The 27,962-nt window shown below is 41.8% G+C and overlaps 2 protein-coding genes across 7 annotated transcripts in view; one reads left to right on the top strand and one right to left on the bottom strand.

The window, feature by feature from the left end:
• Nucleotides 1-29: 29 nt before the first annotated feature.
• On the bottom strand, nucleotides 30-7,782 carry LOC133660190 (C-C chemokine receptor type 4-like). 2 transcript variants are annotated; one of them, XM_062063453.1, is made up of 4 exons: nucleotides 7,760-7,782; nucleotides 4,712-4,782; nucleotides 4,412-4,491; nucleotides 30-1,569 (listed from the first exon to the last, which is right to left on the bottom strand). In XM_062063453.1, exons 3-4 carry the CDS (start codon nucleotides 4,453-4,455, stop codon nucleotides 456-458), a joined length of 1,158 nt encoding a protein of 385 aa, XP_061919437.1. In that variant the 5' UTR covers nucleotides 4,456-4,491; nucleotides 4,712-4,782; nucleotides 7,760-7,782; the 3' UTR covers nucleotides 30-455. The 2 variants fall into 2 exon arrangements, with proteins under 2 accessions (XP_061919437.1, XP_061919436.1); XM_062063452.1 differs by lacking the exon at nucleotides 7,760-7,782 and adding an exon at nucleotides 4,884-4,911.
• The window catches only part of LOC133660189 (protein cordon-bleu-like), a 145,364-nt gene continuing 124,972 nt past the window's right edge, over nucleotides 7,571-27,962 (top strand). For 2 of the 5 annotated variants that reach the window (XM_062063447.1, XM_062063445.1), the window contains exons 1-2: nucleotides 9,324-9,559; nucleotides 10,111-10,160. The gene's annotated coding sequence lies outside the window, so the exon portion shown is untranslated. Of the gene's footprint in view, nucleotides 7,700-9,323; nucleotides 9,560-10,110; nucleotides 10,161-14,542; nucleotides 14,561-27,962 lie in introns of those variants that run through there. The other 3 variants (XM_062063443.1, XM_062063442.1, XM_062063444.1) reach the window with 3 other exon arrangements.

Below are 27,962 nucleotides of genomic sequence, written 5' to 3'. Positions count from 1 at the left end.
ATGCCTGCGTCCACCATTTTTAGTTTATGCGCGCACACCTGTAGTTTAGACCAGTGGTCCCCAACCTGGTACCGGTCCGTGGACCGATTAGTACCGGGCCGCACAAGAAATTTAAAAAAATAAATAAATAATGTTTTTAATTTTTTTTTTATTAAATCAACATAAAAAACACAATATATATATATTATATATCAATATAGATCAATACAGTCTGCGGGGATACAGTCTGTAAACACACATGATTGTATTTATTTATGACAAAAAACAAAAACAAAAAAAAATACCATAACACCACCACCAACGTTAGACACCAACATTGTCTCAATTTACAAATCCAACTATTTTGCAACGTTGTTTCAAAGTCAGTTTTAAAGGACATGTATGTATAATCAACGTTGTATCAATGTCTTGTGCCTGCTGGGTAACTAGTAAGACAAGTGTGACTGTCTCCTATTTTACACAGCAGTGCTCCTCTCATCCAGGCTGGTGGTCTGGGAGATGATGGACCTGCTGATGTGTTCCTGAGGTATGACCATCTTGACCAGTTGACACAGAGCGCACGGAGCTCTGTGGATCAACCTGAGCAAGGTCCTCCTGAACTTCTCCCCCACAAACACATAGAGCACAGGGTTGAGGCAGCTGTGAAAGTAAGCCATCACTTCTGTGATTTCCAAAGCCCGTCGGATGACTTTGCTGCTTTCGCACTCAGAGTAAATGTTCAGTAGCTCCAGTGCTTTGAAGAAGGATGCCACGTTGTAAGGCACCCAGCAGAAGACGAAGACAGCCACAACCACAAGGATTAAATGGATGGCCTGTCTCTTGGAGGACTGAGTGGAAAGCAGCCGCCTGATGATTTGTGTGTAGCAGAAAGCCATGATGACCATGGGGACGAATACACCCAAAATATTCATTTTAAAAAGACCAAAAACACTCCAGAAGTGAGTGTTAGTGCCATCCAAGGCCGGATACACAGGGAAGCAGAAAGAGGCGTTCGAGAGGACAGACCGCTGTATGGTCTGGTTGTGGTTTTTTATGAAGAGGACCTCAGGAAACGATGACAAAAATCCAGCTAGCCATGTGACACCTGCTGCTATAACGCCAAAAGAGCGTGTACGCGTCCTCATGGCGTAAACAGCGTGCACTATGGCCAAGTACCTGTCGATGCTCATTAGCGTGATGAAGAAAATACCGGTGTAAAAAACAATTTGGTAAATACCAAGGACTATTTTGCACATAGCGTCCCCGAATATCCAGTGGTCCCGGGCTTGGTGGGCCAAAAAGGGCAGGGAGCCGACCAACAGGAGGTCAGCCATGGCCAAGTTTACGAGGCACACGTCTGTCATGTTGCGAAGTCGCAATCCACAAACGGTGACCCAGATGACAAGGAAGTTCCCCAGAAGGCCGAGGAGGAAGAACGTGGAGTAGATGGCAGGAAGAAAATACACTCTGTGACGCTCGTAATCACACTTCCCATAGTCCGAAGACTCCCAATCAGGAAGCAAGGTGTAGTCGTAATTGTAATCATATGGTGTTAAAGTCATGTTGTCTGCAGCAGCTGTGGAAGTTGGCCTACAGAGAAGCAGAAGGAGGAAAACTTAGATATGGAAATAGTAGACAGTTCAATAGATCCAATTCCTCAAGTTTTCATAACGATTCACATGCAAGGTATGTCGGGCTGCAACTAGCAATGGATACCGAATTTAGTACTTTTATACGCACCGACTGAAATCTGTCTGTACTACCAGGTGTCGTTTCATGTAAAATCAAACGGTGCCATTTTTCGATACCTTTGCTGCGTGTGACATCTTGTCCGGCTGCAGACTCGTCACATCCGGTTGCAGACTAAACACCGGCTCAAGGAAACAATCAATCAAGCAGCACTCAGGGCGGACTCACTCAGCCACACTCCCTCCGAGTAATGTTGCAATTTTCAACACCAACTAAGCCAGTATGCTAGTACGCTAAAACGTGAAGTAAGGCTCCACTTTTCCAAAATGCACTAGCTTGATGCTAATTTACCTTGGATGTCCATAGACAGGCTACCATTAGCATTAGCAATTTTACTTGGCGATTGCAACCCCTCCAAATTTGGTAATGAAAAATGCAACTCAGATGACCGTTAAAATCAAACAGCTGGTGTGTAATAAGCACAATACTTACAGTATAAACACTTTGTAAGGCCTGTCACTACACGATCAGTACCGGAAGACACGATCGGTCGTCATCCGCAAAACTATGTCACTTCCTGTCAACTTGTTTTATGGCAGTTACATTCGTGCGTGCCGTAAACAAACAAATACTGTTGCCGTTACCATGTTCTGTTTTGTTTTTTTTAAACTTTATTTCAATAACAATGCAATACAAAACATTACATGTAAAACAAACATTGTTTAGGAATACAGTATTTATTTCTGAACTGTACAGATCTCTACAGAAATCCAAACTATCTGCTCGGCAGCCTTGAAGGGGAACTGCACTTTTTTGGAAATGAGCCTATCGTTCACAATCATTATGAAAAACATGACGATGGATGAATTTGTTTTTTAATATATTCTAAACATTAAATAAATACTATCAAAAGTCTGCTTACAATGGATCCAAAGGGAGCCGTTCAATTTTGCCTATAAAACTGTTAAAAAAAACATCTACCTCCATTAAGGTTTTATACACATTATGTAAGTATATATGTAATGTAGTAATGGGCACATTTATAATAACATTTAATATGAATGTATTTTGATCATTTTAAATATATGCGGCATATTTTTTAACAACATCACTGATTATTACTCACTGCAGACTTTATGAGAGCCAACTAACATAATAAAACAGCACTTACTGTACAATGTCTGCTGTCATTAGGATGCCAACTGCTCGGATGTTCATATATTCCCATTATTTGAAGAATGACTCATAATCCTTGCGAAGAAAAGTGGTGGAACCAAGCGTCTTTTTGTGTCGTTCCCGCAATTTCCATGTCTAATTTGGCTGTCAAAGTGTACTAACTTGTCGGAATACGTCCTCAGCCTTATTCTATCTGTGTGAAAGGCATGATTTATGATCCAGAATAAACTTCCAGGGAGCAGGGAAGCAAGCAAGTGGCTTACCACTCGATGATGTAAACATTACACACAAGCTCGTGATCATGGCGCTGCTATAAATAGTCTGCGTTAGCGCTTATAATAACAACATCACTAATACTTGGTTAATATTCAAGTTACGAAATGTAAATGGAGTATTGTTGTTGCTTTTTGGATGTTTTTTGATTGTATTTTATGGGCGGAATAGAGTACCTCCCATTGGCTCAGCTGTAAGCAGACTTTTATTTAAGTATATTTACAAGTTAGAATGCATTGAAAAAGATTTGTCCTCATTTGTTTTATAGTGATTGTGAACGATAGGCAAAATTTTAAAAAAGTGCAATTTTTAAATGACCAATCTTTTTGACCACTTTCAAATACATACATTCACAATACTGCTAGTTGTAAAGTCTACTTTTCATTATTCTGCAAATATAGTTTTGAGTGAAGTGCCTCCTTTTTAAATGTTTAATAAAAAGGGACTCGTGGGAATTTGGTTGCGGAATGAATGTGACTGAAATTGTGGCGATAATACTCCATATTTTTTGTAATGTCATTTAAAAAACAAAACAAAAGTAGAAGATGCTCAAGTACACAACTAAATAACCCTGTTGCTGCTCTTTTGTGCAAGTATAAAAGTTCAAGTTAAAGTACCAATGATTGTCACGCACACACTAGGTGTGGTGAAATGTATTTGACCCAACCCCTTGATCACCCCTGGGAGGTGAGGGGAGCAATGGGCAGCAGCGGTGGCCGCGCTCGGGAATCATTTTTGGTGATTTAACCTCCAATTCCAACCCTTGATGCTGAGTGCCAAGCAGGGAGGTAATGAGTCCCATTTTTTTTTAGTCTTTGGTATGACTCGGCCGGGGTTTGAACCCACGACCTACCGATTTTAGGGTGGACACTCTAACCACTATAAGGAGGAAGACGACCCTTACAAAAGTAACTAGCTAAACACGACTGCATGTTTTTGTCCATGTCTGATCACCATGCCATGCCCAGACTTTATAGGGAGTGCATACAGGCATACGGAGGTCAAACACACTAATGGCATACATACAATGTGAGCTGTAGGTTGATCGTTTTCAAGTTTGTTTTATTCCTTAACACATTCGTATGAACACTTTTTTAAAATGGATTTAAGATAAATAACGCAACTTCAACAATACAAAATTGTTATCTAACATTGTATTTTAAAAGTGGTGATGCTTAAAATGCATTAAAACGAGTCAGTGAATAAAAAAGTGCATGGAGGTGCTGAACATCCTATTAATGACGATGCTGCTACATTAAGTGTTATTAAAGCAACATTATGATTTTTTTCTTACCTTGTGAATACGTACTCTCTCACAGCAGGACTTGTTGTTGCCATCGTTGGCCGCGTGTACAATAAAAACTTGAGCACAACCTACATTTCAAGAGAAAAGTAACACTTTGAATGTGTGCATGAAACTCCATCCTGAATTAACTTAAATAGACTAACTATAAATAATATTAAAATGTGGGTTATTACCCACAGTATACATAGTACATTATTACAAGTATATTTGTATTGTAGTAGTAATCCTTGCAAAACATATTTAGTTTAGATAATTGGGTGACTGCATCTAAAAAAAATCTACACTTACCTTCCCGCTGATGATTGATCACATCGGTAAATTAATAATCACCTCAAACAGCTGTTACCTGTTCTTGGCAGCTGAAAACATAAGAGCAACAATATATTTCCTGAGGATGCTTCAGACATATGGAACCACAAGTAAGTGGTTGCAACTACGTGTTGGAGTGGCAAGTGCATACCATTGCAGACTTTTGCAAAGCAACATGCACATGCTTTACTTTCAGAAGGGCTGTGTTGTATGTGCATGTCAAGACAAACTTCACACAGAAATGTAATATCAACAGCCTTTTTTTTTTTTTTACATCATTTAGGTGTAGTAGCGCCCACATTAGGTTTTGTAGAGAAACGTAAAGGATCAAATTTCACTATTTTGGACAAGGATGAAAAAGATTTTGACCTGAGGACACAATAATCGTGGAACTTAATGAACATAATCAGGCCAAAATGTACCAAATAATGGAACGTGTGCAGTCCTCATGGGGTATTATTGTTTGTAATTGAGGTAAATTAACTTGATATGAAAATCACTATTAGAAATCCACAATAATTGTTTTTTCCCTTAGATTGGTATTTACTATGGCTGTCAAAATAAATTAACTCATGTGATTGACTAGACTAGACTTTAGATAAAACTGTTTTGAGTGAATAAATGACATGCATTTAAAATAAAATATGAGACATTTTTATTACATTCTGACAATAATGTTGCCTTTGTATATTGTAATATTAGGTTATTTTTAAAGTTAATTTAAATGATGCAAGTGAGTAATAACCTGTGATTTTCATGATTTGATTAATCATTCACATTTGAAGTTAATTGCTGACATGAACAGACTTTTACACTATATTCAAATTTTATGACTGAGGGAAAAACTGAAAGCATGCAACTTTTCTCTGACTACAATTTTCACCGACCAAAAATGCTAACTTTTGACCACAAAATTAAGTCGCTGCTTGGTGACATTCGTCTAGCGCAGGGGTCGGCAACCCAAAATGTCAAAGGAGCCATATTGATTTTATTTTTATTTTTTTGCTGCAGCTGTTACATATACTGTAATAGTGTACATGGTAATCAGAATCAGAATAGTTTTTATTGCCATTGTTAGAGAACGGGTTCACAAACTAGGAATTGTTCTTGGTGCAATCGTGCAACATAAATTTGTTACAGTATATATTATATAAAAATATAATATATCAGTATATATTATATACTGTAAATATAATATGTAAATATTACATATATGTTATATTTTATAATGCTACTATGGTAAATTAGTTGTTTACTTAATACCTGCATTAGCCTTTCTATCCTTACCCTTTCCATCATTTGAAACTGAACTACTGTGTGGAACAATTTCCCTTGTGGCTCAATAAAGTTTGTCTAAATCCAAGTCTAAAACACACACAAAAAAAATGTCTGGAGCCGCAAAAAATGTAAAGCCTTGTATAAGTCTTATGATGAAGGCAACACATGATGTAAGTGTCTATATTAGCCTACTATAAAAATGACTTTGTGTCGCAGGCTGACGCAAATCTTTATTGACAGACATTTAACATTTATTCTACACATTCTTACATTGGAAAACATAAGGAAAACAGAGGCTTCTCAGAGGGGGAGATAACTCCTGGAAATGACTGGCTTAGAATGGCCAAAGGTATAGATGTGTGTGTGTCCAAGTTAAAGGAAACGCCAGGCTGTCTTCTTCTAATGGATTTATTACAAGCTGGGTAACGGCACAAAAACAACTATCAGAAATGCAGCCAATATTACATACAGATAATGTGTCATGAGACATGCAAATAAAAATTAAATACACACAGGACATTAGTAAAGGAAATTAAATGAGCTCAAATATACCTACAAACGAGGCATAATAATGCAATAGAGGGATTTCGATTTTTTCCCGAAAAAAGAAGGTTGAAGGTTGAGCGTCATCGCTACACAGAATATTTCTGAACTATTCAGTGGAAAATAACATATGAAGAAGCAATAATGTGAGTCATTATATAAGAAGTCCCTTCGTCATTATAAGGATCAAATAACCGTGATTAAGTGCAAGGATCCGTACAAGATAGACAAGTCTGAGTGGCAGAGACCATGCGCGACATCTTCCCCGATGTCTCATACCCAGACTTTGTGAACTAATTAATTGTTCAACCCTGCCCATTTTACACTTTAAAAGACTTACAAAAATATAGGAGTCAATATAGCTATGGCGGCTTTGTTTGTGACGTTTATGTATATCTGTGTAAACCCAGTGGACATCGTGTCATCAAGCCAGCCGACAGTAATAGACTCTCAGAAATGATCCCACCCAAGTTTGACACCCTGGATAATCACGGACAACCTATCCATGGTCACCCTGGCACACTGTGAGTGTAAGGCAGGATTGAGGGAATTGTGTTCTCATGTAGCTTCACTTTTGTTTTATGTGGAGGCTACAGTCTGGATAAGAGAAGTGAGTACTCCCTCCGTTGTGGCAGTTGACAATGGCACATGTCGTCGGCAATATGAATAATATTGGATAAATTATCGGAGACAATTAGCGTTTTACTAAGGCCATGTCCACACGAACACAGATAGTTACACATACTTATCTCTGCGTGTAAGCCTCTTGTCCACAGGCAGACGCATACTTTTGTCTTTAAAAACGCAGACTTTTACAAATGCTGGGCAAAGTGTAGAGATCCAAAACTCTCCGCTCAGCGTATGGGTGTACACGGCACAAACGCAGACTTGTGATGACGTCACAGTTGTGCGCTGTCATTTCCAAGCTCAACAACACTGCCTTGCTGCCTTTAAACACACTATAAGAGGACTTACTGTATGTTTGAACGTAAACATGCTGCTATTTTCACTCAACGTTGACAAAAAGACACATCAAAATGGGCGGTGCAAATGACAGTCAGCTGTTTTGGATACGATCGCTGTGGAACCTCCACCTGATGGGACAACTTTGACAAGCAAGACTTTTTGCTCTGTGTCATAAGAAAGGTGCAACATTATCTTATGTTTTTAGTCCTTATTTAACGACAAATTATGAAGTTAACTTACATGTGTTGCTTCCATTCTTGTAGATGGAGCCGGGTGCAAAGCAACCGAGCAACAAAAAAAAACATGATGTAGCGTCTTCCTTATAGTGTGTACTTCATTACACATGTACCATATCACTATATCCATGATTAAATGCTTTATATTTCCACGTGTTTTACAGCGGCACACGCACGTCCGTGTGCTTTAAACATAGGCACTTCAACATGCAAAATAGTTTCCTTGGCTCGTGAGTGCAGTGTTTTTCAACCACTGTGCCGCGGCACACTAGTGTGCATTGAGATACAGTCTGGTGTGCCGTGGTAGATTATGTAATTTCACCTATTTGGGGTAAAAATAATTTTTGCAAACAAGTAATTATAGTCTGCAAATATTGTGTTGTTGAGTGTCGGTACTGTCTAGAGCGCGCCAGCGTAACTGTTTTGGACTCTTCCATATCAGTAGGTGGCCGCCGGTAGCTAATTGCTTTGTAGATGTCGGGAACACGTTGTGTGATACGACGAGGGTTTGTCGTCGTATCTAATGCTCAAACCAAAAATAAACAGAAGGTGAGTGCCCCTAAGAAAATGCATTGAAGCTTAGGGAAGGCTATGCAGAACAAAACTAAAACCTAACTGGCTACAAAGTAAACAAAAACAGAATGGTGGACGACTGCAAAGACTTACTGTGGAGCAAAGACGGCGTCCACAAAGTGCATCCGAACATGACATGACAATCAACAATGTCCCCACAAAGAAGGATAGCAAACTTAAATAATTTTGATCGCTAAAACAAAGTAGATGCGGGGAATAGCGCTCAAAGGAAAACATGAAACTGCTACAGGAAAATACCAACAAAAGAGGAAAAGCCAACAAAATAGGAGCGCAAGACAAGAACTAAAACATTACACACAGGAAAACAGCAAAAAACTCCAAATAAGTCACGGCGTGATGTGACAGGTCGTGACAGTACACCTACTTTGAGACAAGAGCTATAGTGATGCATGGTTGGTTATGGTTTAAAGTCATATCCAACTATTGCAACAGCGACTTTTTACTGCTGCTGAGTTTCATTTTTTAATGTTTTCTGCTGTTGGTGTGCCTCCAGATTTTTTCAATGAAAGAAATGTGCCTGGGCTCAAAAAAAGGTTGAAAAACACTGCGTTAGTGCATGCTAATTTTAGAAATGCACATGTAATACATCAACATGTTGCTGAACATGTTATAATTCTATCAGTGTTGGGTTTCAGCAACACAGACGTGCATGCATGCTTTAAACACTGAAAAAAAGAGATAGTGTACATGCAGGCTGGTTTTAAAGATAATGTACATGTCATTGTATGTCTAAAGTATATCAAAATAAACATAATAGAGGTGTAATGCCACCAAGTCAGCTATTACTGCTTTTTTTAGGCTTGTGTGTAGACAGACAGTTTTGAAACTACACTTGTGTGGATGGAGATTGTTTTAACCCCAAATATGTGTTTTTGAAACTCTCTGTGTTGGTAAATACATGGCTTAACTATCGCCCTTCAATGTAGATGTCCGCAATGCATTGTGGGAAATGTAAAACAACTCGAAACCCCTCTATATGCACATACTGCTGGCCTAAATAGCATGTTAGCATCGATTAGCTTGCAGTCATGCAGCGACCAAATATGCCTGGTTAGAATTCCAGCAAGTCAATAACACCAACAAAGCTCACCTTTGTGCATTCGCGCACAGCATATAATGTTGGTGGACAAAATGAGACAAAGAAGGAGTGACCTAAAACGCGTCTTTCTGTTGCAGCGCCGGAGAAACTTTTACACGTAAACAAACTGCGGTGAGTTCAAGGACCGCCGAAATTAGTGGGACAAAACGGTGCTCGCCAAATACTCTCCTTTTCTTCTTCTTCTTTGGTTTAATGGCGACTGGCAAGCAACCATTCTGATATGAAGTGTGGACCGAGATGGAACCCTACTCTGTATTATTTTATTCAACCCAGTCTTTTTAAAATGTGTATATCATGCTTTGTATCGAACGTGTTCTGAGTGAAATCCTAAAATATCTTCCACTACTAACCTAACCTTCTCTTTCGCTAACTTGTTTTCCAGTATTTCCCTTTCACAGTCACACAGCCTGTATTATGTTTCACTATCAATTTCAATGAACTATTTATATATGTATGTCCTAATCTCATTCTAGTAATAATGTCTTATTCCTTCCTATTTCTATTGCCTCCTCTCATTACACCTACTCTCCTCTGGACTTTGTAATACTCCTTACCTTTTGTTTCCTTATTCCAGTTATCTTGTCACTTTTTATTGTGTTCTATCTTAATGTTCTTCACTTCTTCTTTACTGTGGTTAATCTCCATGTTTTCTTCTGTTTTAGTGGTTGCTTGCTCTGCGTACCAATCTGCTAATTCATTCCTACATGAGCAGGTATGTTACCACACTTCCCGCTTTATTTATTCTGTACATTGCCTGAATGTTTTCATATACTAAATATTGTTCTTGATGCTATGTTTTTTATGCTCATCAATGCACGGCTGGAGTCTGAGCACACGGCTGCTTTTCTTGTATTCAGATGACGTGCTGCTGGGATTAAAGAGGAGCGGTTAAAACGCAAACTTTCATTTCTAATTGTTGCATGCTGTGTGTTTAAATGTTTCAGCATATTGATCGCATGTCCTCTTGATGAAATAGAAGTCTTATAATTATTACAAGTAGCGCTGTTGCAATCTTTTCTTGCAAAATGTATAGTTAAAGTACCAATGATTGTCACACACATTAGGTGTGGTGAAATGTGTCCTTTGCATTTGACACATCCCCTCGTTCCCCCCCTGGGAGGTGAGGGGAGCAGTGGGCAGCAGCGGGGGCTGCGCCCGGCAATCATTTTTGGTGATGTAGTCTGTAAATGTAGATTGTTGTGCCTGGGCGCCGCCATTTTTAGATCTGACGTCACTCCGCAATGTCATCCCGACCCGGAAGGATCGATAACAGAACCGTCTGAATAAATGTCAATAAGCGATTCTAAGGAATTGATACACTGGGAACTTGTTTTAAACAAGAACCTGTTTTCGATTCCCATCCCTACTTATCATAACCTGACTCTCACCAGATCCTTGTAGTTCGCTGAGCTCCACACAAGGATCCGGGCTCGAGGGCAATGCAAACTCCTTCAAGACAGCAAAAAATAATGAACCAGTCAGGATCGCCGGGCGGAATTTCATAGATGTGACGTAGCGCCAAAGCGACTGTTTGAGTCAAACAACAATGGCTGCTCGAAGCGAGGAGTCGTGTGCCTTTTATTCGCATATTTTCTTTGCGCAAACAACATTAATCATCTACTGAGATTGCTGCGTTGTTTCAGTAAAAGTTCTCTAACTTTTCTCTCTGTCGTTATCCAATATGTCGGCTGTTCTGTTTTGGATTTCCCAGCGATTACTCATCAGATTTCTCAGCAGTGTCACGGGTTGATTTCGATGTGAGTGGTTGAAGTAGCACGTCATTCAAGATAACGGACAAGTGGTTCATCCAATCACATACAACGATTTTTTTTACAAGGCCCCGCCTTCTGAAATATACTACAAGGATCTGGCGAGTGTCAGGTTATACTCATCAGGGTCACAAATAAAGTTCCGCTGTAGAATCCCAACTGTTCAGACGAGTAGAGAGAAATTCCGTTATACACATCATTGCTTCTCCAACTGTGGAAAGCGTACCACTAGTGAATATCTTTCCAACTGGCGGCCCGCGGGCAATATCCGGCCCGCCAAAGCTTTTAATTTGGCCCACCGAACATCACCCAAATAGTGGTATATTTTGTATTTGTGGTCGTGTTGTTATTTGTCTGAGAATAAATCTGGCGATCAAAGCTCGTTTAATACATATAGTGCTAAATTTGACCAGTAGACAGCGATAACGCTACACTTTAGGTTTAATTGTGATGAGCCACATTCGTTGTGCGCAATTTTTCAGGATTCAAATACAGATCAGCAGGTACCAGAAGGTAAGAAAAGTAGCTTTTGCATAATATTGCGAAACAAAACGCCAGATAATGTCTTACCTTATACACACATTATAATAATACTCGTATGTTGAAGCACATCAAGCGGTGCGGCTTCATAGCCTACCAAAGTCGTACTAAAACATTTTGATAGATTTTTGAGCGCCGTGTATAATGTTCTATATTTTCAACTGAACATATACAATGTCGGTGTTGTTTACTTGATCACACTCCTCAGTCTTCCCTGTAAGGTCTATTCGGGTGTGCTGGAGAGGAGGTTACGCCGGATAGTCGAACCTCGGATTCAGGAGGAACAGTGTGGTTTTCGTCCTGGTCGTGGAACTGTGGACCGGCTCTATACTCTCGGCAGGGTCCTTGAGGGTGCATGGGAATTTGCCCAACCAGTCTACATGTGTTTTGTGGACATGGAGAAGGCATTCGACCGTGTCCCTCGGGAAGTCCTGTGGGGAGTGCTCAGAGAGTATGGGGTATCGGACTGTCTGATTGTGGCGGTCCGCTCCCTGTATGATCAGTGCCAGAGTTTGGTCCGCATTGCCGGCAGTAAGTCGGACACGTTTCCAGTGAGGGTTGGACTCCGCCAAGGCTGCCCTTTGTCACTGATTCTGTTCATAACTTTTATGGACAGAATTTCTAGGCGCAGTCAAGGCGTTGAGGGGATCTGGTTTGTTGGCTGCAGGATTAGGTCTCTGCTTTTTGCAGATGATGTGGTCCTGATGGCTTCATCTGGCCAGGATCTTCAGCTCTCGCTGGATCGGTTCGCAGCTGAGTGTGAAGCGACTGGGATGAGAATCAGCACCTCCAAGTCCAAGTCCATGGTTCTCGCCCGGAAAAGGGTGGAGTGCCATCTCCGGGTTGCGGAGGAGACCCTTCCCCAAGTGGAGGAGTTCAAGTACCTCGGAGTCTTGTTCACGAGTGAGGGAAGAGTGGATCGTGAGATCGACAGGCGGATCGGTGCGGCGTCTTCAGTAATGCGGACGCTGTATCGATCCGTTGTGGTGAAGAAGGAGCTGAGCCGGAAGGCAAAGCTCTAATTTACCGGTCAATCTACGTTCCCATCCTCACCTATGGTCATGAACTTTGGGTTATGACCGAAAGGACAAGATCACGGGTACAAGCGACCGAAATTAGTTTCCTCCGCCGGGTGGCGGGGCTCTCCCCTAGAGATAGGGTGAGAAGCTCTGCCATCCGGGGGGAGCTCAAAGTAAAGCCGCTGCTTCTCCACATCGAGAGGAGCCAGTTGAGGTGGTTCGGGCATCTGGTCAGGATGCCACCCGAACGCCTCCCTAGGGAGGTGTTTAGGGCACGTCCGACCGGTAGGAGGCCACGGGGAAGACCCAGGACACGTTGGGAAGACTATGTCTCCCGGCTGGCCTGGGAACGCCTCGGGATCCCCCGGGAAGAGCTGGACGAAGTGGCTGGGGAGAGGGAAGTCTTGGTTTCTCTGCTTAGGCTGCTGCCCCCGCAACCCGACCTCGGATAAGCGGAAGAAGATTGATTGATGTCTCATTATACCTCGCGGCGGCGGGACCAGCAGCTTTCTCGCGGCGGCGAGTGACGGCAGCGGGGCGGCAAGGGAGAGGCCCGGCTAGCAGCCAGCAGCAGCGGCACCACCACCTCGCGGCGGCGGGATCGGCAGCTTTCTCGCGGCGGCGAGTGACGGCAGCGGGGCGGCTAGGGAGAGGCCCGGCTACCGGCCAGCAGCAGCGGCACCACCACCTCACTGCGGCGGGACCAGCAGCTTTCTCGCGGCGGCAAGTGACGGCAGCAGGGCGGCGAGGGAGAGGCCAGGCTGGCGGCTAACGGCTAGCGGCTGGCAGCAGCGGGACCATCTCGCGGAGACGAGACCGGCAGGTGACTGCGGCGAGGCCCGGGAGAGGAGAGAGGCTGGAGCGAGGCTTGCCAGGCCGGACGGGACCCCATCGGTGGGAAGGCGAAAGTGCCGTGACGCGTCTCTGCAATTTGGGTTGTGAGTTTTAGCCAGTAAAGAAACCGAACTGAAATTAAGAAGAAAACCAAGTGAATTAAGAAAATGAGTGCGAAACACAAGAAATTCGAGGAAGACTTGGAGGAGATCAGAAAATCGCTTAACTCCCTGTCGGAGGATGTAAGGACAGTGGCCAAACAGCAAGACACACTCATGGAGTTGTTGACCGAAATCAAAATGCTGAAAAACATCATCAAGGAAAAAGACAAGAAAATTGTTGACCTAGAAGCAAGAATTGACGAAATTGAACAGTACACCAGAATGGACGATTTAATTATAAGTGGACTAGAAACCAAACATCGCACATATGCAAGAGTGGCCGGGACTCGCAGCAGGGACGCTGACAAGGACGCCAAAGCCCCGGCAGACGAACTTGTGACACTTGAACGGCAAGTAATTAACTTTTTTTCCAGTAAGAACATGACTCTTCAAAGTGGCAGCATTTCAGCGTGCCATACTATCCCCAGGAAGGACAGCAGAACCAACCCAGCCATTGTGATCCGGTTTGTAAATCGGAAACACAAGACGGAGTTACTACGGCAGGGAAGGAAGCTGAAGGGAACTGGGGTTTACATCAATGAACATCTTACCAAGAAAAACGCTGACATTGCAAGACAAGCACGCATCCTCAGAAAAGAAAACAAGATACAAGCAACATGGACACGGAACTGCAAAATCATGATTCGGCTAAATGGACCATATGAAGAAGCCAAAGTTGTCATGTTCCGAGAGCTCCGCGACTTGGATCAATATAGATGAGACCTGCTAGACTTATGACTGACACGGCTCATCCTTGGCTGGAGACGGGGAAGGCTACGCAGCGAGAAGGTGAGACAACTGAGAATCAAAAGTTTCTAAGAGCTGAATACATGGACTATAAACTGTATGACTTTGAAAATGATGTTGACCCAGAAAACCATCTGTTCAACTCAATCAATGCTACATGTGACTACTACACCGAGGAACAATTCAATGACAATGTTAGTTTAGATAATACATTTTCTTTAATACATTTCAACTGTAGAAGATTATATGCAAATTTCTCAAAGATTGACGAATACCTGAAGACTCTAAATGGCAAATTCAAAATAATAGCACTTTCTGAAACATGGATCGATAAAGACAGAGGTATCGATTTCTCCATTGACGGGTATGAGTTGTATCACTGTAGTAGAAGAAACAAGAAGGGAGGAGGTGTGGCCCTGTTTGTTGACTGTGAATTGAAATGTAGACCTGTGGAATGTATGACAGTGGTAATTGATGATTTATTTGAATGTGTAACTGTAGAGGTAGAAATAGAAAAGAAGATACATTTTATTGTTACGTGTATGTATAGGACACCTGGGTCTAAAGTAGAAGCATTTAATGATAGTTTGGAAGAATTATTGTGTAAGGTGAAGGAAAATAAACATTTGTCATGTGTGGCGACTATAACATAGACCTGCTAAGCTCACCCACAAATAAATCAACAAGAGACTTCTTGGATGTGGTATATAGTAGAGGGCTTTATCCATTGATCACCAAACCCAGTAGAATAACGACAAATTGTGCAACGTTAATTGATCACATCTTTATAAATGACATAAAAAATAATATAAAAAGTGGACTAGTAATTCATGATATAAGTGACCACTTACCTGTGTTTCTTACTTATGACTGTCCAATTGATAAAAAGAGGGAGGAAAAAACTCATAGATATGTAAGGAAAAGAACTGAAGAGGCAATAAATAGGTTTAGGAAGGACTTATTTGAAACAGACTGGAATGAGGTGTATGGGGGAGAAGCAAATGCTGGATATGAGGCTTTTCTTAATATATATTTATCATTGTATGAAAAGCATTGTCCGAATGTATGGAAACAAAGAGACAGCTACAATAAAAAGCCTTGGATTATAAAGGGACTACAGAATGCTTGTAAAAAGAAAAACAAACTTTATAGATATTTCATAAAAGTAAAAACAAAGGATGCTGAAACGAAATATAAGGTTTACAAAAACAAATTGATAACAATAATGAGACAAGCAAAAAGAGAATATTATAATAATTTACTAGAAAAAAATAAAAACAATATCAAAGGAACTTGGAATATTCTGAACAAGGTAATAGGAAAAACATCTGGGCCTACAAACCCACCAAGCCATTTTATCAATGAGGATAATAAGATGATAACAAATATGAATGAAGTGGCAAACGGATTCAATTCTTTTTTTGTGAATGTTGGACCCAAATTGGCAGAGAGTATTGGAGAACATAAAGATATACAGAGTGGATGGAGAGGGGGAAGCAAAGTGCTACAGTCCATGCTTCTAGGAGATGTTAGTGAAAATGAAATTGTATCGGTGGTAACAAAACTGAAAAATAAGACATCAACAGACAGTGATGGTATAGACATGATAATTGTAAAAAAGACTATTGACTGTATCATCAAACCTCTTTGTTATATTTTTAATCTTTCTTTTCAAACAGGGACCTTTCCAAATAAAATGAAAGTAGCAAAGGTAATTCCACTCTTTAAAACGGGAGATAAACATAGATTCACTAATTACAGACCAGTGTCACTACTGTCACAATTTTCTAAAATAATTGAAAAAATATTTGTAAAAAAATTAGATAGTTTTATTGAAAAGAACATGCTGTTGAGTGAGAGCCAGTATGGATTCCGGACCAATAGATCCACTGCTTCAGCTGTAATGAATATAATTGAGGATATAGCAACAGCAACTGATAATAAGAAATACACTATAGGGGTATTTATCGATCTTAAAAAAGCATTTGATACTATAGATCATTCTATATTATTGTCCAAGTTGTATTCATTTGGTGTGAGAGGAGTAGTTTTAGACTGGCTAAGAAGTTATTTAGATAATAGACAAGAGTTTGTGGATTTTATGGGTAATACATCTGAACAAATGAGGATTGAATGTGGAATTCCACAAGGTTCGGTTTTGGGACCAAAATTGTTTATTTTATATATTAATGATATATGTGAGGTATCAAAGTTATTGAAATTTGTATTATTTGCGGACGACACCAACTTTTATAGTTCGGGACACGACTTAAAAGCATTATCAAAAATTATTGAACAGGAAATGATTAAACTTAAGAGATGGTTTGATGCCAATAAATTATCATTAAATGTAGACAAAACAAAGTTCATGATTTTTTGTAAGAGGAAAAGGGAGGAAACGATCAAATTGTCAATAAATGGAATAGATATTGAAAGGGTTTCTGAACTTAGATTTTTAGGAGTGATACTGGATGACGGTCTGACATGGAAATCTCATATTGCACATGTACGGAAAAAGATGTCTAAGAGTATTTTTATATTAAATAAGGTAAAATATGTGTTAGATTATAGGGCAATGCGCATATTGTATTGTGCACTTATATTGCCATATATCAGCTACTGTGTGGAAGTGTGGGGGAACACATATAAGAGTAACATAAAGGCAATGTATCAACTACAGAAAAGAGCTATAAGGATTATTCATAAAGTAGATTACTTAGAACACACTAACATATTATTCATTAATTCAGGTTTATTGAAATTACAGGAGCTAGTAAAGTTACAGACATTATGTGTCATGTTTAAGGCTAAAAGCAAAACATTACCAGCAAATTTACAAAAAATGTTTGTCATCACTTCTGAGAATGAAGAGCATAGAAGAAAAGGTCATTTCCAACATCAGTATTCAAGGACAACTTTAAAACAAATGTGTATATCAGTGGTGGGGGTTAAACTATGGAATTCTCTTTATAATGAGATAAAAGATTGTAAAAATATATTCCAATTGAAAAAAATATATAAAGACAGAACAATAAAATCATATGGACAGCCATAAGTGTTTACATTTTGCTTTATATTTATTAATTTACTTGTTTTTTGCCTGGTTTTGTATTTGTTTTTGTATCATCCCGAGAGGTGTATATTACTTCTTTTGTTTTTTTGTTCGGTTTGTACTTCATGAAGTTTTGCACTTGTGTTTTTTTTGTTTTGTTTTGTTTTGTTTTCGTTATATTTGGATGTAATTGTTGGTTCACATATCATTAAGTAAGACTATGTATTATGTGAAGGGGGCAGGAAAATATAAGATTTTTCTTCATCCTGCTCCTTCTCAGGCATTGGTGTGTAACGGTGTAACTGAATAATTGTGTTATAATTGTCTATCAAAGATGCACATCAATGAAGGAGATAAATAAAAATGATGATGATGATGATGAAATTGATTGATTGAGACTTTTATTAGTAGGTTGCACAGTGAAGTACATATTCCGTACAATTGACCACTAAATGGTAACACCCGAATAAGTTTTTCAACTTGTTCAAGTCAGGGTCCACTTAAATTGATTCATGATACAGATATATACTATCATATATACTATCATCATAATACAGTCATCACACAAGATAATCACATTGAATTATTTACATTATTTACAATCAGGGGTGTGGAAGGGGGGTGGGGGGGGTAGGATATGGACATCAAGTAGTGGACATGGAGAGAGAGAGAGAGAGAGAGAGAGAGAGAGAGAGAGAGAGAGAGATAGATCAGAAGGCATAAGAAAAAGAATCTGCATTTGATTGTTTACATTTGATTATTAGCAATCCGGGGAGGGTGTTAGTTTAGGGTTGTAGCTGCCTGGAGGTGAACTTTTATTGCGGTTTTGAAGGAGGATAGAGATGCCCTTTCTTTTATACCTGTTGGGAGCGCATTCCACATTGATGTGGCATAGAAAGAGAATGAGTTAAGACCTTTGTTAGTTCCGAATCTGGGTTAAACGTGGTTAGTGGAGCTCCCCCTGGTGTTGTGGTTATGGCGGTCATTTACGTTAAGGAAGTAGTTTGACATGTACTTCGGTATCAGGGAGGTGTAGCGGATTTTATAGACTAGGCTCAGTGCAAGTTGTTTAACTCTGTCCTCCACCTTAAGCCAGCCCACTTTAGAGAAGTGGGTAGGAGTGAGGTGGGATCTGGGGTGGAGGTCTAGAAGTAACCTGACTAGCTTGTTCTGAGATGTTTGGAGTTTAGATTTGAGGGTTTTGGAGGTGCTGGGGTACCAGGAGGTGCATGCGTAATCGAAAAAGGGTTGAACGAGAGTTCCCGCCAGAATCCTCAAGGTGCTTTTGTTGACCAGAGAGGAAATTCTGTAGAGAAATCTCGTTCGTTGGTTAACCTTTTTGATTACCTTGGTTGCCATTTTATCACAGGAAAGGTTAGCCTCTAGAATGGAACCTAGGTAGGTGACCTCATCTTTCCTGGTGATAACAATGTCACCTACTTGTATGGTGAAGTCATTGACTTTCTTAAGGTTGATGTGGGACCCAAACAGGATGGATTCTGTTTTACCCAAGTGTATGGATAGCTTGTTGTCAGCGAGCCAGGTGCAAGTTCTACAGAGCTCAGCACTGAGGATCTTCTCCACCTGTGACTTGTCCTTGCCGGATACCAGCAAGGCAGAGTCATCCGCAAACAAAAACAATTCACAGTCGCATGCCGATGACATGTCGTTTATGTATATTAGGAACAGTAAAGGTCACAATATACTGCCTTGGGGGACTCCACAGCTCACCGAGAGGGGGGGGGGGGGACACGGTGCCGTTCACCTCTACCACCTGCTCCCTCCCCTCCAAGTAAGATTGCATCCATGAATGGATGGATGGATGGATGTTTACTTGAGTCATATTGCCATCATAGTGCAGTCTACACGTATCTCTTATGTTTGACTGCCATCTACTGGTCACACTTATCATTTCACCATGTACTGAATAAAATTGATTCGAGGTCGGTAAGCAAAACCAGAATTATTCCGTACATTAGGTTATAAGGCGCACTGTCGAGTTTTAAGAAAAAATAATAATTTTAAGTGCGCCTTATAGTCCTGAAAATACGGTAATACTTTTGTAATGTTTATTTTATATTTATATTTTCAGTCTTACAAACATAAATGAATGAAGAAGTGTAAAGAAATAAAACTGAGGAAGGGAAATAATTTAAAAGAAGGAACATCAATACTCAACAAAACTTCTGGACCTTCTGTTTTTTTCTGTACAGCATGGGCAGAATAATGTATTTATTGACAGTGCAGTGTGAAAGCCGATGTGTTTACTTTGTAATAAAGTAAACACAGTCTCAAAGAAATATAACCTGCAGAGGCACTTTCTGACCAAACATCCCCATTTCGATGTACGACTCTTGAGCTTTTGGGCTCTTGAAACTGCGGCCCTCTTCATAATGAAAAGCCTTGCACTAGTAGTATGCAGGCTCCATCTAGTGCTACACTAAACAATCACTTGATTAAAGTACAGTGTTTTATTTTCTTATATTCAAACACAGTGTTACAGTTCAAACTGTGTGTAATGTTACAGTGGCCAAAAATATAAAATGTACTAGTTAAATAAAACCTCTACCTTGTTTTAATGAATACTTAGGCCTACTGCTCTACTGTATTTTAATGTTGGTCATTATGGTGATACTTGTAGAGAACAGTGGCGTTGCCTGTGAAATTAGTTGCTTATTTTTGTTTTTACAAGACCAACAGCTAAATAGCAGCATTGCAAATGCTTGTCACAACATATTTTGAACATACCCAGCAAACCGAGAAAGAACAGGATGCACAGGATAACCCGTGAGGCCATGAATCCACCAGAGTGCTGCATGTGGGCTATAGTCACCATAGTTTGTGGATTTGGAATCGTAATATTCATAATCATACATGTATGAGTGAATGACGGTCTCGTTCTCTGTCGCGTCCAGAAATAGAAAATGCAAATTATAGCTATAATCCATTCCAACTTTATATAGAGAGCACTTTAAAATGAAGCAGTGCACCAAAGTCCTGTACAGAATAATGCATAAAATACATAATAAATGGTGCTTAGACTAACAAGGACAACAAGATACAGATTTTTTAAAAACACGTAAGTTAACATGAGACATAAAATGTGGCTAAAAAGAATAACCAAAATAAACCACAATAAAAAAATAAATAAAATTGAATCCATAAAAAACAAGTCCAGTCATCTCTATCGGAGCTGTTGTGTATATGAAAATAAAATGCAAGTCCATCCACAATATATCGCAAATACTAAAAAAAAAAAGCGTGCCAACAACAAATCAACATCATCTTTTTTCAAATTTTTGTCAAAATATTACTTTAAAATATGCGTGCAATTCATTTACTCTTATGTCCTATTAATTACCTGATCAGTAAGACATATTTATCACAATTCCAAAGTGAGATACCGTCATGTGCAAATATATTCAAAGGTAAACTTGGTGTAAAAAAAGGTTGGAAGTTTCTGCCCTTTGAGTTGAACTTTACGGCTCATCAACCCATGAGTTTATTTGGATTTGAACAGGAAACACATCTGTGTTTTCTAAACTGCAATGACACTCGTGTAGGTTGTTTTTTAAATGAACATTACTGTATGATACGACTGAGTCGCAACTCTGACAGCTGTGCGACCCTAACTTCCTGTCGCTGACATCGTTTCAACACACGCACACTTGCATATACATGCACGGCTTAAAAGCTTTTTGTGAAGACATTTAGTCAAGACAATTGATGTTTAGTAGGGGTGTAACGGTACACAAAAATTTCGGTTCGGTACGTACCTCGGTTTAGAGGTCACGGTTCGGTTCATTTTCGGTACTGTAAGAAAACAACAAAATATAAATTTTTTGGTTGTATATTTACCAAATTTGTAAACAATGGCTTTATCCTTTTAACATTGGGAACACTAATAATTCTGCCCACGTTAATCCACATTAAATTGCCTCAAGTTGTTGCTCAGATTAAATACAATGACAAAACTTTTCTTCTACATATAAAAAGTGCAACATTAAACAGTTTCAAGTCAACTCATCATGCTTAATTTATTACAGCATTTGGGAAGCCTGTAGTTGATTTGTATTATGTAAATGTTATATTTTTATCAACATGTGATAGCAGGGACCTGTTACAGGGTGATTGTATTGACATACTGCGCCACCCTGTGGCAGCCACGGTGACCTCACCTATAACATATCCCTGCGTCACGTGTTTTTACCTCGGTTGTACTTCCTGCATGCAGCCTGAATACAATGTATCGCGGGCATGTCTGTAGCATGCTTCACCACCCACATGATTGTAGTGGATCCTCCTCAGCATTTCCGGACGTATGGCTTTTGGAATGATGACGCGCTGGCTCCTGAAAAGCTCGCCATCCTGTGCGCTTATTTCATCTCTGATGGCCCAGTAGTCCCTGATGAGTACGGGGGCCTCCTCTTTGTGTTCTGGCCATCCCTGCAGTACGACTGCCTTGAGCGTTTTGAGACACACATCCTCCTCTGTGTGTGCTCGGATCTGTGCCAAGCGCTGGCTACTGACATTGAGGTAGTCTGCCTGCTGAATGGCCGCTGCGTCACACTGCTCCTGTTGCATGCTGCAGACCATTTCTCGTCGGTACAGTGTGTCTGTTTTCCGTGGCGGGGTGGTGGCTCTACCAAGCGTGTCACTTATGTACATTTCAGGGCCTGGCTTGTACACCACCGTAAGGCAGTAATTCTGAAGTGTCAGGAGCATGCTCTGTAGGCGCTTGGGCGCGCTGAGGAGGGGCTTACTGAAGATGGACACTAAAGGGCGGTGTTCGGTTTCTGCTGTCACATCACCCCGTCCATATAGGTAGTAGTGGAAGCGTTGACAGGCGAACACGATGCTCAGGCACTCCTTTTCTATCTGTGCGTAGTTTTGTTCCGTCTGGGTCAGGGCGCGGGAGGCAAAAGTGACAGGCTGCCCTTCCTGTAGCAGACAGCAGCCCAGGCCTGTCTGACTGGAGTCGCTCTGTATGGAGACTGGCTTGATGGCGTCATAATAACGTAGGACCGATACTGCTGTGACCAGTGTCTTCATTTCCTTCATGGCAGCATCATGTTTTGGCAGCCAGTGCCACGTCACGTCTTTGTCTAGCAGCCTCCTCAATGGTTCACATACCTCTGACAGGCGGGGCATAAATCTGGAAAGATAGTTCACAAAGCCAACACACCGCTGGACCCCTTTAGCGTCTGTGGGGTTCGGCATGTCCAGAACCGCCCTGACCTTGTCAGGGTCAGCCTTGAGGCCCTCGGCAGACAGTATGTGGCCGTGGAAACGGACCTCCTTCACTCGGAACTGCAACTTTTTCAGGCTCAGCCTGAGCTTAACTTCTCTGCATCTGTCCATTAGGGAAATTAGGTTTGTGTCATGGTCGCGGTTGGCCTCATCGTTCGTATCCCCGCAGCCAACTATGAGGATATCATCGGCTATGGGCTCAATCCCAGTTAATCCAGCTAGGAGCTCATGTTGCTTTCTCTGGTACAGTTCCGGAGCCACTGACACACCAAAGGGGAGCTTCAGCCACCGTTTTCTGCCCCATGGTGTCCAGAACGTTGTCATCAGGCTACTCTCCTCATCCAGTCGGCACTGCAGGAATGCATCACGCGCATCCACCGGCGTGAATATACGCGCCTTTGGCAGCTTGTACAACACGTCATCTAAAGTGGGCATGAGGTAGTGGGACCGTTTCAGGGCTCGGTTGAGTGGCTTTGGGTCAATGCATAGTCTCAATTTATCCGTTTTTTTCACTATGACCAGATTGCTGATCCAGTCTGTGGGCTGTGTGACTGTGGTTAAATGTCCATCCTTTTCGTATTGATCGAGCTGTGCTTTAACAGCTGCCTTGAGGGCCACTGGAACATTCCTGGGGGCACACTGCACAGGCGCCACGCTGCTGTCCAGCTCAAAGTGAACATCACCAGGCAGGGACTCAACTGGGCTGGTGAACACGTCGTGGTATGTGTTGATGAGACGCTCTTTGGTCAGGTCTCCCATCCTGCAGTGTTCCACTTTATTTAGCTCCTCAGGAATGGTGAATCGTATCAGACCCAGTCTCTCACATGTCTCCCCTGAAAGCAAGGGCCTCTGGCCTGTACGCACAACCTCAAAGTCCAGCTTGTGTGTTCTGCCCCTAATGACACACTGTGTGCTGTACAACCCCAGCGAGTTCATCCACTCACTGTTGTACAGATTCAATCTGGTGAGACTCTTCTGAAGAGGCGTTCTGGGCGCCAGTCTCATCTTGTCCTTCATGCTAATCACATTGCAGGTGGCTCCAGAGTCGAGCTGGCACCTCTGGACCCCCTGTTGCAGTGGCAGATTGACAAACCACTTCTTCCCTTGCGTGTTCACAGCTCCCACGCTCTCTGCTGTGTACACATCTCTCTCATCTCCATCAATGTCCTCCTGTTCCCCTGTCGACGGGTCATCCACAGTGTTCAACTGGCGTGCGTGCTGACCCCTTTTCATGCATACTTTGGCAAAATGGTTGGCAGTGCCACAAGAGCGGCAGGATTTACCAAATGCAGGGCACTGGTCTCGCCCACGTTTGTGCCTTGTGCCACAGTACTTGCATTCCACTGTGTCTCTCATGCCCTGGAGCTGTGAACTGATGTTGGTGGGCTCAGATGGCCTACCGGCAGACCTGCGTCCATATCTTTGTCCCCCCTGCGTGGCATTGATGCTCTCTCCAGGCGCAGAGTTGCCCAGTGACATAGTCTTTAATTTATTGTCCATGACCTCGGCTGCACGGCAGATTATGATTGCCTGATCCAATTTGAGATCATTTTCTCTTAGCAAACGACGTCTGGCGCCCTCATCAGCAATGCCAAGGACTAGCTTGTCCTTTATGAGTTCATCTTTTATAGCTCGAATAAAACATGCATGGACTGTTTGCACTTTCAAACACACGGGCTGTGAATTTTGTCAAAAAAAAAAAAAAGGAAGTGAGTGTTGTAACAATCCAAAAAAAAGTGATGTTCTGATTGATGGTGATTTGATGACAGGTGTGTTCTTATCCTGCTACTATGTAGTGTTACGTTCTATTGCTATATATTTGATATCTGATATTGAATGTTGAACCAGGTATTGCTATCTGAGGTTGAATCTGGTGTTACTAGTATGTTGAGGGTCTACAGTTGATTTACAGGCAGCATTGTTCCAGTGTGGATACTTTACTAAAGGAAGGGAGATGTTACAGGGTGATTGTATTGACATACTGCGCCACCCTGTGGCAGCCACGGTGACCTCACCTATAACATATCCCTGCGTCACGTGTTTTTACCTCGGTTGTACTTCCTGCATGCAGCCTGAATACACGGTACTGAGACACAGCAGGACTCTTGTCATCTTTATAATGCACCTCACCTTATAACAGGACCCTGCCATTCAAAACTAGGCTGCTGCATTTCTAATGATTAATGTAACTATAGCTGAAAAAATAGCACAATAGCAATAGGAGAGACTATTCATCCCTGAACACCATGGAATTCATGTAGCTTTAATGATGCAGTTACATTATTATATCAACTATCAGAGACAGAAACTCTTCATTTAACATAATGTACTTTTTTGCTGCTTCAACACAGCTCAATCAACACAGAAAAAGGTAAAGTGAAATAACAGTCAGACAGGGCTTTGCTGTTCGTAACACACACGCACACACACACACACACACCGCAAAATGAGCTAACGTTACGCTAAAAGCGAATTAGCCTTCACCTCAAGCCAGGACTGCGAGCGAGCTGAACTGCCTTTTATATTTCTAGACCAGGGGTCGGCAACCTTTACCACTCAAAGAGTCATTTTGACCAGTTTCACAAATTAAAGAAAACAATGGGAGCCACAAAACTCTTTTGAAATTTAAAATGAAATAACACTGCATACAAAGTTTTTTTTTTGCTTTGCACTATGTATAAACCAGGGGTTTCAAACACGCAGCCCGCATCTTAATATGAAAATGTAATGTTATAACGGACCACAAGTTTTATATGAATGGCTCTTTGGTGGTAGCAGGGGTGTATAATGTAGCCCGGAAGAGTTAGGGATGCATGGGATTCTGGGTATTTGTTCTGTTGTGTTTATGTTGTGTTACAGTGCGGATGTTCTCCCGAAATGTGTTTGTCATTCTTGTTTGGTGTGGGTTCACAGTGTGGCGCATATTAGTAAGAGTGTTAAAGTTGTTTATATCGCCACCGTCAGTGTAACCTGTATGGCTGTGGAACAAGTATGCCTTGCTGTCACATACGTGTGCAAGCAAAAGCTGCATACAACATGTACTTGGACTGGCACATTGATACTGTTGGCTGTAGGGGGCGCTAAATGCTGTGTCATCACAGTATCCCTTTATTATAGTTGACAGGGTGGAAATCGTAGAATAATTGCCCCGGGAGATTACAGGGAGAGGCACTGAAATCCGGAAGTCTCCCGGGTAAATCGGGAGGGTCGGCAAGTATGCAGTTGAGCCGCATCAGAGTGGTCAAAGAGCCGCATGCGGCTCCGGAGCCGCGGGTTGCCGACCCCTGTTCTAGACGGTCAACGGGCTCATAGTGATGTTACTAGTAGTTGACTGGGAGGTGTTTATTATAATTTGGGGAGAGTCCGCTGCCTGATGCTTACCTGCTAAACGCTAAACACTGACTACATGCGCTCTGAATACGCACTGCTGATTGGCTGTTACCGCTCTGAATACGCACTGCTGATTGGCTGTTACCGCTCTGTTTTAACCAATCAGATGGTTGTGTGGGTGGGACAATGCTGGGTGCTGTGTAGAGGACTGACAGAGACAGAGGCAGAAGGAAGCAGAGGCGGCTACTTAATATGTTCGTGTGGAAACTCGTTTGGTACACCTCCGAACCGAAACCCCCGTACCGAAACGGTTCAATACAAATACACGTACCGTTACACCCCTAAGGTTTAGTAAAAAAAAAAAGGAAATTTCCACAAAATCGATTGCTCCTCAAGTTGTGTTGCGCGTCAGGTTGGAATGTCGTCCTGTTGACATGTTTTGCTCACTTTTTAGATGAAAATCTTTTGGCAAAGCTCATTTCTGGTAAAAGCCAAGTGAAGGTGTTTGTTTTCTACATACTGCACAAAGGTGACGTGTGGCTTTCAAAGAAGTGTCCCTTTTTTGTCAAACATGACTATTGAACACTGTTGTTTGTTTCTTATCTGTTGAACATCTCACACACGTGTTGCTGTAATATGGATTGCATTACATTTACTTTGTTTAAAATTACTACTTTGTTTAAAATACTTGTTTTGTCTTGCACTTTTATACTTTATGCATCGTTTCTTTTTTGCTTGGGTGCCTTTAATTTAAAGTATAAGAAGCACCACCCTAGATCTCTACCAACTCTAAAAATAATATTGACTCTCTTTTTGTATTGGTGTGTCGGTTGTGCAATTACTTGCGGTGAACTTCACACAAGTTTTTTTTAATTTTAAATTCAGGTTGTGCATTTGTCTTTCTTACCGTACTGTATTTGTATGTGCAGCAGCACTACTTTTTAAATACACCAATGGTGCAACTGGACACATCCTCAGTGATGTAACCTAGGATCACGGGGGGTTTCGGGTCTTTCAACAATCAGACCCCCTCCTCTAGGCGACTCACCCAGGGTTGATCAGGCCTCAGCCTGTGTCCAGGTAGCGCTACTGCCCTTCATGCCACGCCTCTCCCCTCCTGATCCACAGCCACCTTGATGCCACTTCTGCTGCATCTGTGGCTAACTTCATGGCCCTTCGCTGGCTGGTCCCTGTGATGCCAAGCATTCTGTAGGCCCTGCAGAGGGATTTGCCCACAAACCCTTGACATCCCACATCAACGGGCCAGCACATCGCTCGCCACCCATTGCTCCGACACTCCTCCACAAGCTGAGAGTACTTTGCGCTCTTCCTCTCATTGGCCTCCTCCATACGGTCCTCCCAGGGCACTGTGAGCTCCAGGAGGATTACCTGCTTGGAGGCCACTGAGGTAAGCACAATATCTGGCCTTAGTGTTGTTTTGGCAACCACATCAGGGAACTTCAACTGCTTGCCCAGATCAACTGACAGCTCCCAGTCGCGTGCTGTTGCCAACAGACCAGAAGAGGTGTTCCGGGCAGCCGGTGTTGACTTCTCCCCAGCTCTGATGAAAGCGGTGCTCTTCACTGGGCGGAGGCTCTTGCTGTGACTGACTCCTCTGCAGATGGAATCGGCTATGGCTTTCAGCACCTGGTCATGTCGCCAGCGGTACCGCCCTTCACCCAGGGCTTTTGGACAACAGCTTAGGATGTGCTCCAAGGTTCCTCTCCTCTGGCAGAGGGGGCACGCTGGTGTCTCCACCTTCACCCAGGTGAAGAGGCTGGATGGACTTGGCAGCACGTCGTAGACCGCCTG

This window comes from Entelurus aequoreus, linkage group LG11 (genome assembly GCF_033978785.1).
Source record: "Entelurus aequoreus isolate RoL-2023_Sb linkage group LG11, RoL_Eaeq_v1.1, whole genome shotgun sequence".
Lineage (NCBI taxonomy): Eukaryota > Metazoa > Chordata > Actinopteri > Syngnathiformes > Syngnathidae > Entelurus > Entelurus aequoreus.
The sequence above is the reverse complement of the archived record's forward strand: the minus strand, read 5'-3'. Positions and strand labels throughout refer to the sequence as shown.